The 14,127-nt window shown below is 42.5% G+C and overlaps 1 protein-coding gene across 1 annotated transcript in view; it reads right to left on the bottom strand.

Moving 5' to 3' along the window:
* VPS53 (VPS53 subunit of GARP complex) overlaps window positions 1-14,127 on the bottom strand; it is a 123,129-nt gene that overhangs the window by 72,021 nt on the left and 36,981 nt on the right. The window contains exons 8-11 of the mRNA XM_043478615.1: window positions 6,541-6,619; window positions 3,589-3,732; window positions 2,984-3,126; window positions 200-341 (exon numbers count right to left, since the gene is read on the bottom strand). Of these exons, the coding sequence (XP_043334550.1) occupies window positions 200-341; window positions 2,984-3,126; window positions 3,589-3,732; window positions 6,541-6,619 (508 nt within the window). The remainder of the gene's footprint in view (window positions 1-199; window positions 342-2,983; window positions 3,127-3,588; window positions 3,733-6,540; window positions 6,620-14,127) is intronic.

The raw sequence follows: 14,127 nt of genomic DNA on the forward strand, positions 1-14,127 counted from the left end.
TACTGCATAATAGACAAATGATAAAGCCATATAGAATGTTCTGTATGACTATTTGCCAGAATTCAACGAAATCCTTGGGATGGGGGATTAAGCACTTGAGCTGATAAATGGAAACACCAAACTGTAAAAGACTTCAAAAGCGAGCTCACCCACCCAGGCCACCAATGCCCCAGTCTGGTATCCCTTAGGACAGTCTTACCAGCGTTCCATCTGTCAGGGTGCACCCGGAAAAACGTTTTGCAAGAAACCCCTCAAAGTTAGTCGTTCTTTGAATAGCAAAGAGAAGCAATTTCACTTCAATTTCCTTAGCTCTTGTACGCATGATCTTGGCAAGTTCTGTCCTTAAAATTAAAGAGAGAAGAATGTTGTCGAACAAACTGATCATTCAAGACAGGACAAAGTAAGTGCCTTTAGCTTATACTTAAAAAAAAACAAAGTACGTAGTCATTTCAAAACCTGAAGTCTATCACCAACTAAGTTTAATGCTCAGGGAATAGAAACACATATTCTAAATAAGGATTTTAGGGACTTTCCCTGCAGTCCAGCAGTGAAGACTCTGCAATCTTGCTGCTAAGGGCCTGGGTTCAATCCCTGGTGGGGGAACTAAGATCTCATAAGCCATGCAGCCTAAGTAAATAAATAATAAGAATTTTAAGGTGAAATTATCCACCAGTCCAAAAAAAATAAAATCAAAGATAATGTATATCAATTTGCTTACACGGCTACTACAATTTTTATTATTTTTAAAATTTCCATTCACTTGTTAATAGTATATATGAACATTTACTCAGTATTTTATAAAAATGCATATATTCTATATAATTTTACAGGTCATTAATTACTGAATCATAAAGCCCTCCCTCTTCCAGATAGCTCAATAACCATCTTTTCAATCAGAAAGCAGGACCCCTGGGTAGAGATGAGAGAGATGGGAGTTGATCCCCTTGTAAAAAGTGACAGGTACCCATCTGGGTGTTTCCTGCCTGTGATGCTTACAGGCCACTCAAGTGTCCTATCTCAGAATGCTACGTTGTAAGGGAGCAGTCGCACGAGAGTTCTCGGTAAGTACTGAGCTACAGATCATCTTCCCACACAAATAAACAATAAAAACCAAACAAAGAGCCTCTTAATTTGAGAATTATGTACCTACAGGCTTTTAGCCAAAATTCAAACAATGAAAGCTTGGCAGCAGCACTGCCATTAGCTGACACAACAGCATGTGTGTTGGCTTTTGTGTACACTCACTCTCCTGTGGACTTCGTTTTTCACAGAAAATGCATTTTTCAAGACACTGAACTAGGGGCCAAAGTGAATTAGTTATTGATCTCTCAAGCAATGCACTCTTTCTTTGCTAATCAGGACTTAGAAAGTGACAACCACAATCAACCTTGAATCAATAAGGTCATCTAAATCCAGCAGCAAGTGTGTTTCTGAAAACCACCATCACACAGAATGTAAAGCGCCAAGGGTGACCCTAATGTAAACTAGGGACTCTGGGTAGCAATGAGGTGTCAAGGTAAGTTCAGCAACTGTAACCTGTATATACTCTGGTTGGGGATGTTGATGATGGCGGAGGCCTCTGTGGATGCAGGGGAGGGCAGAGGGCATATGGGAATCTTCTTGTCGATCTTGCTGTGAACATAAATCTGCTTTAAAAAATAAAGCCTACATGTGCATTCTAGAGCCTGGGCTCTGCAACAAGAGGAGTCAATGCAATGAGAAACCAGTGTGCCACAGGTAGAGAGTAGCCCTGCTCACCCCAAATAGAGAAGGCCCGCGCACAGCCATGAAGACTCAGCACAGTCATAAATAAATAACTTAAAAAATAAAGCCTAGTTAAAAACAAACAAACAAAATCAACAGCCAATATCTCTTAATGAATCCCTGCCCCCTATGATGTGCTCTTAAAGCATACAGCTTGACTGTACTCCCCAATTTTAAGAGAGATGATTACCATGAATTACTCTAAGGTGGCTGAGTTATGCATACATATGGGACTTCTTAAAACATTAACTGGGGTTAATGTAACTGTGCACTCATCAGAAGGCCTTTGTAGATTCCAGCTTTAGCTCTGTCGTGGACACACTGATCTATACTTCTTGGGCTTTAATTCTTTGATCTAAAGGGACTATCTGGCCCTGGGCTACAGCTCATGGAACCGAAGAAGGAGGAATGGGAGAAGGTCTCTAAAAGGCTCAGAACACTCAGATGCCAAAGTGATTAACGATCCAAAGACTATAAACACTGGCATAGGGGTGGGAAATCTGCTCAACAACTATTTCCTGAGGGTGTACTATGTCACTGGAGTAGACACAGCCCTGTCCCTCTGGAACCATTTACCTAGCATGTCAGAAAAGCCGAACGATGATGGATGTACATTCGCTGCACACTGATATGTGTGACACAGACATACGGGAAAACGTGGGGCAATGAATCACTGTAGGGAAATCTGGCTGACGTGCTTTCGGATGGCTAAGAAGGCAGGCCGTTCAAGGTAGGGCAAGGCTATAGGGAAGTCCTAGAACAAAGATACGAGCAGACTGTGCTGCTGTGTGGTGTGTATATCACTCTTTAGGCAGAACAGACATACAAACAAGTGCTCTGGCTACAGCCTGCTGGCCCAGGGCACTCATGTACCCTTTTCCATTTTTCCCTATCAAGTGTTTACCCCCTCTTCACATAACGCTCTCTCCTCTAGGGCTGGAACTCTGAAGATGGAGAAGGTGGAATACAGCTACAACTGGAGTCAGGGACTCAGTTTTAGATATATACCAACGAAATCTAACTTTCAACAGGAATGGAGTCTTCTGAAGAGACTCCAGCAAAGTTGAAGACATTCTCCTGAAAATCATGATTCTCAAACTAATTTTTAAAAACAGGTGGAAGTGGTTCCAAAGCCATAGGAACCCATAGAGACTGGGGGGCTGGGCTTTAATCAACTGATATCAATCAATACCCAAACCAGTAGAGAGCTGGTAACTACCTTGTGATGTGGCAAAATTCTACAGCAATTCTCTCCGCCATGTACCATTCACGTGGGAACATTCGGCCATATTTCTCCTCGTAGTCCACGAGCTGGCGTTTGATCCAGGCATAGCGACGGTCGATTTTGTCCAGCCAGGCAACCTGGGGGAAGCAGGGAATAAAATCTACCCCAGCACTGAGAAGTAGTATTGACAGTTGAAGGAAATAAGCAAAAACACAGAAGTAAGAAAAACACAACCAATCTATTTCTCATGATTTTAAAGAGTCTAAGTTACTTTTTTTACTTGATACAGAGGTTCTTAACCCGGGGTCTATGATTGGGCTTCAGGGGTCTATAAATTTCCTGAAACTGTATGCAAGGTTTTATGCATAGGTGCATTTTTGCAGAGAAGATCTCTAGCTCTTGATCCATTTCTCCAAAGGATCAGGGACCCCAAAATGGTTAAGAATCACTGGACTGTACAGTCAGCCCCTAGGAATCAGGGTTTAACAACCAACATTTTAAGACAGTAATACTAATAAAATATAAATCATAGACTTGAGAGCAATCAATTTTTAATACAAATCAAATGTGACATCTGAGCTCATTTGGTCAATACTTACATCTTGATTTTCTTGAAAAAGTACTAGGTACTCTGACAGATGCTGTTTAATAAACTTTTTGATGATTTCCTGTTTGATTCTGGGGTCCAAGATATTAGCAACCTGACATGCATCTCGTAGAACGTTGCTGGGTCCTCCTGGCCTCTGGTAAAACACACAGCACACACACCAGTTCAAAAGCCAGAAACGACCTTTAAATCTTATGGCCTCTGACAGCTGCTGCTTCTTGTTCTACTCATGATATTGTTATTACTTCCACTCCCTTGACACTCATTCTTCTGCTGTGGATGGATATTTGAGTTACTTGTTCCTCAATGAAAGAACCATTAAGTTAGTCTGTAGTAGCCAATATAAAAGCTATTCCGTGAATCAACAATGAGACATCCTGGAAACAGGGCCAGCAATGATGGTAGGAACTTTTGCTTTCTGAACTGAAGTCACCTTCCTGAAGGGCCCTAAAAGTCAGAATGACACCAGTCTGATGCCACACGTGCCACTTTCCTCTGATTCTAACCTTGGATTCCTGTTCTCAAAGTGCTGTATTTATGCCAAACAGCATGCTGGCATTTAAAACCTAAATCCAGGTTCCATCCACCATCCTTGCCCCACTGATGGTCAACCACGCAGACAGGCAGCCAAATTATAATATGATATTGGCGCCCTGACCTGAAAAAAAATAGCAGAAGACTATCAAAGGGCTGTATTGATACATCAGGATGGGAAGGCCTTTTTTATCACTGAAGGCAACTCAGTCTCCTCGAACTTCAGTAACTCACTGAATGAACATGGCTGGCTGAGTGGACTACAGAACGCTTGGCATCGGCTCGTGGCTTGGCTAAATAGCCGCATAACTTTGGCACAGTTATTGACACTCATCTGAAAAATAATTGGAAAAAAAATAATGCATTTTAACTAGGTGATGATTAAGGGTCTTCCAAATCTTTATGATTTTTAAAAATCAATTCTAATTTATCCATCTCAACTGAAGTTCAAGAGTTTCTTAAGTGTCACTTAGGCTGCCCAAGAACTAACTAAACTGTTAAATGCTGACTATGCTCCATGCTGAGTGGCTATTCTGTCATCCCCTGAGAATTCTGACTGCTCATCTCTGGCTTCTGGATGAAAATGTTTGATCTGACAGAGAAGTCATGAAAGCCAAAATCTACGGGCCCATGGGTTCAGATTTTTTCATTTATAAAGGACTTCACAGTAACCTTGGATACCTTTTTTAAAAAACCTTGATTTACATTTGTGAAGCAGTATTAGAAACACAAAGCCTTTAAGAGAGGTCAATAATCACTCAGAAGGAAAAAAGAAAACTCTTAGAGAAACATCAAGTCATCTAGCCAGAGAAAAGGGAAACAAGTTGTTAAAGAAAGCCATTTTCACCTCATTTTCCTCGTGGGGTCTGAGAAAAAGTTATAATGTAGGTCAATGTTATATTTTCCTAAATGATAAAGCTGGGCTTCATCTGCATCTTTCTAAAACTTCTTAAAACCAGGGTCAATAGCAGAGTAGAGTAAAGCAGACCCCAGTGCTTATAACTTATGAATCTCTTACTATCCCTTTTTACGGGACTGTTTTCTGATACCCACTCCCCACAGTTACAGCAAATGGAAAAGAAAGATGAAGTCCACCAAGGAACATGCTTTATGAATAAAATATCTGATTTCTAGAAGACAGCTAGAATATATGCAGACATGAAAACCAGAGGCAGGTTTCCTATAGGAGGTAATCAACAAAGCTGGGGCAGTGACCCCCACCTACTTCCTAAGTCTCTTTTATGAGGCACAAAGAACAACGATTTAAGATATTTCCAGTTATTGAATTATAGAGCGGATCCAGGAAACATTCCTTGGCTCAGCAAACAGACATATATCCCCCACCTCCATCCACCAAGCGCTGCCTGCCAGTGTGTGCTTCAGGTCATTTCTGAGCCGCACAGTTCTTGCTCCTGAAATAGCTCAAATAATAGAGGAGAAAAAAGCTTCTGAGGGTTCTTCTCTCCCCAACACATGCAAAGCATTAAGATTATGTCTGCTACAATTTGAAGGATGGAGCTAAAAGCAGTTACCCTGGCACAATGATGGCCAAATGAGGCAAAGCTTGTTACATGAGAAGTGTAACCAATAGCTCACGAGTGAAATTACTGTGGGCTTTGCAGACACAACACAAACAGCCAGGCTACCAGTGAGAGCTGAAGGGATTCATCCCAAGAACAGGACTCTGACCATTACAAGTGAGTCTCCTCAAGTGCTCGGGCCTGGTGCACTGGGAAGACCCAGAGGAATCAGGTGGAGAGGGAGGTGGGGGGGGGGGATCGGGATAGGGAATACATGTAAATCTATGGCTGATTCATATCAATGTATGACAAAACCCACTGAAATGTTGTGAAGTAATTAGCCTCCAACTAATAAAAAAAAATAAAAAAAATAAAAAAAAATTAAAAAAATTTAAAAAAAAATTAAAAAAATTAAAAAAAAAACAAAACAAAACAAGTGAGTCTCCTAACTGTCACTCCGAGAGTTACTTTAAACCTAGGCACGTTCCTCTCCGTTGTCTCTTCACCAAATTGAAACCAAAAAGTTATATAACAATCCTAAAAAAAACACTGTGGTTTGAAAAAAAAAATTAAACAAACAAACAAAGTAACCAAGAGAAAAAAGGTAATTCCCCAGGCAGACAACATATTGGGTTTGACACACGTTAAATGAAATCAAAACAAATCCTCACTATGGATGCTGTGAGGACACAGATGAGGAGCCGACTGATGTTGCTTCGGGATATTTAAAATCAAGGATGGTCCATTACCCTGAATCTTTAGCACACAGACTTTATGGCTGCCAGCAACCACATTTGAAATAGTAAGTGAATCGTAGTTACGGTGAGTGTGAATCAGGCCAGAATATGGTAAGAAAATCCAAAGATTGAAGGGAAAATGCAAAACAATACCTTGGTGCCCTGGGAAGGAAAAGCTTCTTCAAAATCGGCCAGGATTTGCTGTCCTAACTCAGTCTGGGCCGCCTTCACTCTGTAGGGAAAAGAGAACATATCATTGCTTGGCATAATTTTCAAATGTCCATAAATATCTGTGCATGGACCCATAGAGGTTATGACTGCTGAAGTCTTCAGGGATCATCCAGGAAGCAGGAGTGGTGGCTAGATACGATAGGTCACACACTAGTTAGCAGCAGGTTTATGACTACATCAGCTTCCCCAATGGCTCAGTGGCAAAGAATTTGCCTGCAATGCCAGAGACACAGGAGTCACAGGTTCAATCCCTGGGTCAGGAAGTTCCCCTGGAGACGGGAATGGCAACCCACTCCAGTATTCTTGCCTGGAAAATTCCATGGACAGAGGAGACTGAGGGGTTACAGTCCACAGGGTCGCAGAGTTGGACACAACTGAGCTGAGCATGCATGCACACACAGATTCTTTCTATATCCCAAAGCTCTCCTAGGCCACCGCTCAGCTAGTAGTATACGGTATGAGATAGTATACGTCAGTCTTTGCAAAATGTCACTGGGGTAGTTACACCGCAGGAAGATGCTATATACTAATGCCCAAGTCAAATATAAATCCACTTCGAGTTACTGGTGTAATTACTCTGCCGTTCTTTGGAGAACAGGATGGGAGGCTGGTTTTGAACTGCTTCAGGATTGCTGTTTTTTTCAACCTGGAAACCAACATCAAGATTCTAAGTTTTAACAAGTGAACCAAAATACTGTTTTCTAAAGTAAAAAGATCAAATGATAAAATGAACTGCTATTTGAGTGTGAAGGTCACTGAATGAAGACTTAAGTTCGCTCGGGAGATGGTGAGGATGAAGACTGAGTCACACGGGAAATGAGTTTGAAAGGGTAGGCTGGAACTGAACTGGGTGGTTTTCATGGAAATGAGGGCTCAAGAAATATGCTTGGCTGAGAGGAAAGAAGGGAAAGGAGAAGCAGCCAGGATGGGAGAGGAGCTCTGGGTCAGCTGCCTGCCAGTAGCTCGCCCTCCCCCATCCCAGGGAGTTGAGTCCCTCCTACCCACCATCCTCACAGCTGGACTTGCCCTGAGCCTGAGGCAAATCTTTTATCTTCACTAAAAGCACCATAAAATAATGTTCTTCCTTTTTTGGTCTCCACCCTGTTACTCTGGAATTAACTTTATGAAGTTTCTAGAAATAGTGAACAGCTCAAAACCACAATTTCTTTGGCTACTAGGCTGTGCCTGGCAACCTACAGAGATTTTTTTTTTTTTAAATGAGGGGATAGTCAGGACCCAAAATGGTCTGGTTTTTCTGTGGCATAGTTATAATTATGCCTTATTCCAAATACTTTCCAGGGTTTTTCCACTATCTTCAAAACTTAAAACTACTCTTATAGGTGGGTTTGCAGCCTCTTTTAGTTACTTTCTGAAGGGATGAGAAATGATAGAGATAAGGTTGTCACCCAAGTAGCCCACACGTTAGAATCTAATGACATTAAAATGTCATTCATCTACGCTTGCCCAGCGTACCACAGGAAACATTCCTTGAGTATGAGCTCTGACAAGAGAGAAGACGCTTTTGTAAAACCATTACCTCTGAGGTCTTATGACTCCACATAATGGGCCAGACAGACCGACTCCCCTGGTGCCAGGTCACAAGACAGAGCTTGCAGGCCCCTCTGCTCTTTCTCTCTCCTCTTGGCAGCCACGGAGAGCACAGGTTCCCCCCTAAGCCACACTCACTCCTGGAGGGGAAGTTCCATCCCGGTTGAAAAGTCACAGTCTTATTCTCAGGGCTCCTGAGTGTCTCGGTGATGTGATGGTCCCAGCTCTGCCTCTGTCACCCTTCCTATTCCACCATCCCCTAGCCCCACATTTTTAACCAGATTTGAAATTGGGGTGCCTAAGGCAATATGGATGGACCTAGAGATTATCATACTAAGTGAAGTAAGTCAGAAAGAGAAAGACAAATACCACATGTTATTTCTTATATGTGGAATCCAAAATGTGACACAAATGAAATTATCTGCGGAACAGAAACAGACTCACAGAGAACAGACTTGTGGTTGCCAAAGCGGAGGGAGGAAGGGGAGGGATGGACTGAGAGTCTGGGAGCAATAGGTGCAAACTGTTATGCTTAGAATGGATAAACAGCAAGGTCCTACTGAATAGCACAGGGAACATCATCCAGTCTCCTGGGGTAAACCATAATGGAAAAGAACATAAAGAAGAATGTATATATGTGTATAACTGAGTCACTTTGCAGTACAGCAGAAGTTAACACAACAGTGTAAGTCAACTACACTGTACTTCAATAAAATATTTAAAAAACAGAAATTGGGGTGCCTGCAAAGACAACCAGAGCCCATAAGGGCAAAAGTATCAGCCTGTGATTTGCAGACCCCCTTGCGTTCTTCTACAGTCCATTTCCAAGGTTACTTCTTGAGACAGTCTAGACTTAGCTGTGCAACTAGTGAGCTAGGTATACTCCTAATTAAGCCATTTCCCTCATGTGGGCCACAACTAAGAATGGTTGTGAAATAAGAGGGTGGGGGTGGAGGCCTGGACTAGATGCCTCTCAGTATTGTTGTTATCTGATTACTCCACAACACCCATCTTACAGCTCTAGCTGGCAACTGCATCCATCCTTACAGGTGACTGCAAGCCAGATGTTTAATGAACACTGGAGCAGAATAATCAGCTTTTGCACGTTTCCAAGTGTAGTTTCTGAAGTGTCTAACAGTGACTCAGATGAAAGAGAAATCATTCCCCTTAGTGACAGTAATGATGGTATCTAGAAACCCAAACCCTGATTCATGCACTTGCAGGATAAGATGTAAATAGTGGTCTTTACAATAAGTTGCCTGAGCAAGATCCTACAAATACATCAAACACACTGAAAAAAACCCACATCTTTGACCTCATTCCTTCAAACTCCTTCCTCTTCCAACCATAAAAAAAAATAAGCTCTTACTGTGAAGAGATAGAGCAGTAGACTCTGTTAGCAGAGTACACACATAAGTTCAGCTACCAAGACTTCCTAGTCATCCTTATGAAAGTCAACCTACAACTAATAGAGAACAGGGGAAATGACAATTTCTCCCAGATCCAAATAAGCTTGACCTGGTTAGGTGGTAACAACTCAGTGCTGACCACTCTTAGCAAATGAGAGATCCCCTGTGCTATGCCGGAAACGATGGTCAACCAGCTGCCTCCTGGCATCCTCCACACCTTGTGACCAAGGGTTGTTCAAAGGCGCCCTTCCCATGGGACTTCCCTGGTGGTCCAGTGGTTAAGGGGCGACTAAGCCAATGCGACTCAGCTACTGAGCTTTATGCACCACGAGTGGAGAGAAGAAAGCTCGAGCACAACTAAGACCTCATGAAGTCATACATAAATAAATAGTTTTTAAAAAAAGCACCCTTGACTAAATGTGCTATCAGACTTCACCAGAGGGATGGCAGCAGAGGAACCACGAAGTACGAAAACCATTTAGACATTTATGGACAAAATAACCCTGATGCTTCCAACACCCGGTGCATGACTGTCCCAGAGAAAGTACCCTCAGTAATTTGCAATAAACTCACCTCCCAAAATAAGAGTGTCTGTACCGGACAGAATGATTAGTCAGTCTGATTAGTCAGAAACTCCAGTTCCAAGGAGACAGAATCTCAACCCAGAATCTTAGAGTGACTCAGTGGGACGCTTTGATATCATCAAGTACAATCCTTACACTTTCAAAACGTGTGCTTTTGAAACTTAATATCCTTTCAGAAAGAATCTGATCATAGTCATAGAGCCAGCTGGGCCTTTTCTTTCTTTCTTCCTTTTTCTTTCTTTATGTAAAAATTTTTATTGAAGTATATGTAGTTAGTTGACTAGCTAGGCCTTTTCATCCTCCACTTTAATTTCTTTGACCACTATGCCAAGTGATTCCCTCAATCTGCCAAGTACCTCTCAAGCAGAAGAGGTTAGAAATAGCTCTTAAAATATGTTTCGGTTAGAAGGTTTCATGGGTTTCAAGAGAACGCCTGAACCTTCCATTTTTCCTCAGGAAATACTGACTGATTACTAGACACATTGGCTTTCTCAGATATTCTTAAGCCAGGAGGATTTGAAATGTAAAGATGACATTAAAGGAAAAAAAAAAACTTTCCTTCAACGCTACATTAACGTTTAAGCATTTTCCAGAAGGGTAGTTGGAAGAAACAGCTGTGTTCAAATTGACGTCCATGAACTTCATATTTCAAATGTGCAGGCAAAGATGTCAGAACACAGGCTTTCCTGTGACTTCCGCAGTCTACAGACAGCAAGCTCTGAAGTTAGAGGCACTGAAGTAGTGCACAGGGTGTGAGGCTCCCGCCTTCCCCCCTCTCCCCAAACAAACAAGCTATTTCTATCACTTCCAGATGGTTCTACCATCACTATGTAAACATAAGGGAGGGAAATTCACCAGAAATGATGCTAAAAATAAGAAGTCTGGACTTTCCTCAAACTTTTAGTACCTCCTGAAAAAGAACTGTAGTCCAGGCACTGGAAACAAGCGATTCATTCCCTTCCGTTAATTTTAGTGTTACTTAATAGCACTTATTCTCTATTAATCAACACCTTTTTTTTTTTTTGCAAATAGAAGTTGTGAAATGAACAAAAAGAAAAGTAAATCCTCCTGTGTTTACAGCAATCCTACATGATAATGAATAGCTGGAGCACCGAACTATACTGATAGAAAGTTATCTTTTAAGGGGAGTGGCATTACAGCAGTGATCATAAAGTTTCTGCAATTTATAAAATAACTTCTTTGGGAAAAAAAAAATTTAAAAGGCAAGAAATCCTCAAAGAGTGCATTCTCTTGTTTTTCCCTATATGCTTTCTTATAATATAAATAAAATTCAGTTCTACCACGTTCCTGCCATCAGCAGTGCCCATCCCATGCAACCATGCAACCTCCTTGACTACATGGTCGCTGTCATGGAATGATCTTTATCTTTTTCTAATCCAGAACACAGCCCCAACCTGCAGTCTCTTATAACTATAACTGACAAGACCTTTACAAAATACAAATAAGACCATGTCTCTTCCTGCTTAAAATCTTTCATTGTCCACAAAACGAATGTAGAGCAGATTCTTTAGCAAGGCATCTATGATCTGACTCTGCCTACTGAGACAGACTTTCACTCTCCACTCTCTTCTTTCCCCCCTCTCTCTTCTTGTCTTGGTAGTAAGGTCCTACCTTTTGTTTTGGCCACACCCTATGCCATGTGGGATCTTAGTTCCTTAACCAGGGATCAAACCCACACTTCCTGCAATGAAAGCATGGTGTCTTAGCCACTCGACTGTCAGGGAAGTCCCCAGATCTTACCCATTCTTTTAAGGTCAGATTAAAATTTAATACTTCTTGACCCCTACCCTCAGCCCCTGAAGAATGAGTCTCTCAGTCCCTCTTCTGAGACCCTGCTGTCCCCAAACAGCATGGACTAGTTCTGTTATATCCATCTCTATCAGTGTTTCTCTCACAATAATGGCAAGCTCTTTGAAGGCAAAGAGTATGTGTTTTTCACTTCGTGCCCTCAGGACCCCAGCACAGGGCCTGGGATCTAGAAAGTGTGTGGTCAGTATCTATTAGATAAACAAAGAGAAGAATAGTGAATGGGAAAAGAGATCAAATCTGGATTATCAGGAGGGTGAGAGGCAGTGATGCTGTCTCCCCCACCCACCCCCCACCCCCACCACCCAACAGAGCAACTCTGCCTTCTCCATCTGAGCTTCCATCTTTCCTGCAGCTCATAGGTCCCGTTTGTCTGCTCTCTTGGCTACTTCGCATCCCCACGTTGACAGGGCAATCAGCCAGTTCTGAGTGTGATGGGATTAGGAAGGAGAAAGGGAAGGGTGGTGATTTCCCAAGTATTTTGCCAAGCTCTGTTCCGACACTCCTTAACAGTTCCTTGGCATTTCCATTCTAAGATGGCACCCTGAGCACGAGGTATAACCCCTCCCCTTCCTGCCCCAGATCCTCTGAAATAATGAAAAGAGTTTAATAAGAATCCAGAATTGGGCAAGAAAAGGAGAGGCAGACTAGAAACTCTGGTAGGACAGGACTAAAGAAGGAAACCTCTGCCAAAATGGCTTCTCAAATATGAAGGACATGGGCTTCCCTGGTGGTCCAGTGGTTAAGCATCAGCCCTGCAATGCAGGGGACACCAGTTTGATCCTTGGTCCAAGAAGATCCCACATGCCCAGTGGTGACTAAGCCTGCGGCTTGCTGAAGCCCGGGAGCTGCAACTACTGAGCCCAAATGCCTAGAGTCTATGCTCCACAATAAGGGAAGCCACTACAATGAGAAACCTACACGCTACAACTAGAGTAGCCCGCACTCGTCACAGCTAGAGAAAGCCCATGAGCTGCAATGAAGACCCAGTACAGTCAAATAAATTTTTAAAAAGATGAAAGACATGAGGGGAGTGGACACCAGGAGCAGGAGGGTGGCTCCCGGCACCCACCAGGGGAATGCTGGGCTCCTGCAAGAGAAACAACTAAGCCAGCGCCAGGTCTCACCCCGTCCTTGAGCAACCAGGTCAGGAGTGGCCGTGGGTCTGAGAAACCCAGCAGAGTCCACTGGGCTGACAACACACAGGGAGATCAGCAACTCATGGGCCCAGAAGATCAGCCACCAGCACAGTCTCCCCAGTGGCTCCCCCAGCTCCAGCCCCACCTCACCTGAGCAGCACTGTCTGCAGCACATGTAGCCCAGTGGCATATCCCGCCTACCCCCTCGTGAGCAGGGGGCAGTAAGATAGCATCTCTGATCAGGCTGACAGAGACTCTCACAGCCAAAAACGAGCATTCTGCTAGACATCACCAAACATGTGAACACCAAGAAAGTCATTATACTCAATGAACTGAAGACCTCAGAGCACAGAGAAACAGAGCAGGCAACTCAGAACTTTAAAACCTGTATAATTTATGCTCCCTGAGAGGTTTAAGATGATACTATGCCCATGAAAAAATAATTAACTAGATACCCTGAAGATTAAAGTTGGATTGTTGAAATAAAAACTCAACAGCTAGGCCAAATAACAGAATGGGCACCATTGAAGAACAAATTTAAAAAGGAAAGTTGAGTTGAGGAATTCAGCTTAACAGGACAAAAAGATAGAAAGCATTAAAAAACAATAAAAGGAGGGCCTGGTTTCAATCCCTGGTCAGGAAACTAGATCCCACATGCCGCATCTAAGAGCTCACATGCCACAGCTAAAGATCCCACGGGTCCCAATTAAAAGATTCTCATGCCACAACTAAGACCTGGAACAGCCAAATAAATTACACACCAGCAGATCCAGAAGTTCCAATACTCATGTACAAGGGATTCCACAAAGAGAAAACATAGAGGACAGAGCACAAAGAGAAATAAAAGAGAACACTGTCTCAGAATTTAAGGAACTCAAGAGTCTTCAGATTAACCATACCATTAAGTACAAAGCAACAGGAATGAAAGGAGATCTATGTCCTAGTAAAATTCCTAACTCTCCCATCGCCAAATCTCAAATGCTTCCAGAAGAAAATAAAAAT

This window comes from Cervus canadensis, chromosome 1 (genome assembly GCF_019320065.1).
Source record: "Cervus canadensis isolate Bull #8, Minnesota chromosome 1, ASM1932006v1, whole genome shotgun sequence".
In the NCBI taxonomy this organism is placed as follows: Eukaryota; Metazoa; Chordata; class Mammalia; order Artiodactyla; family Cervidae; genus Cervus; species Cervus canadensis.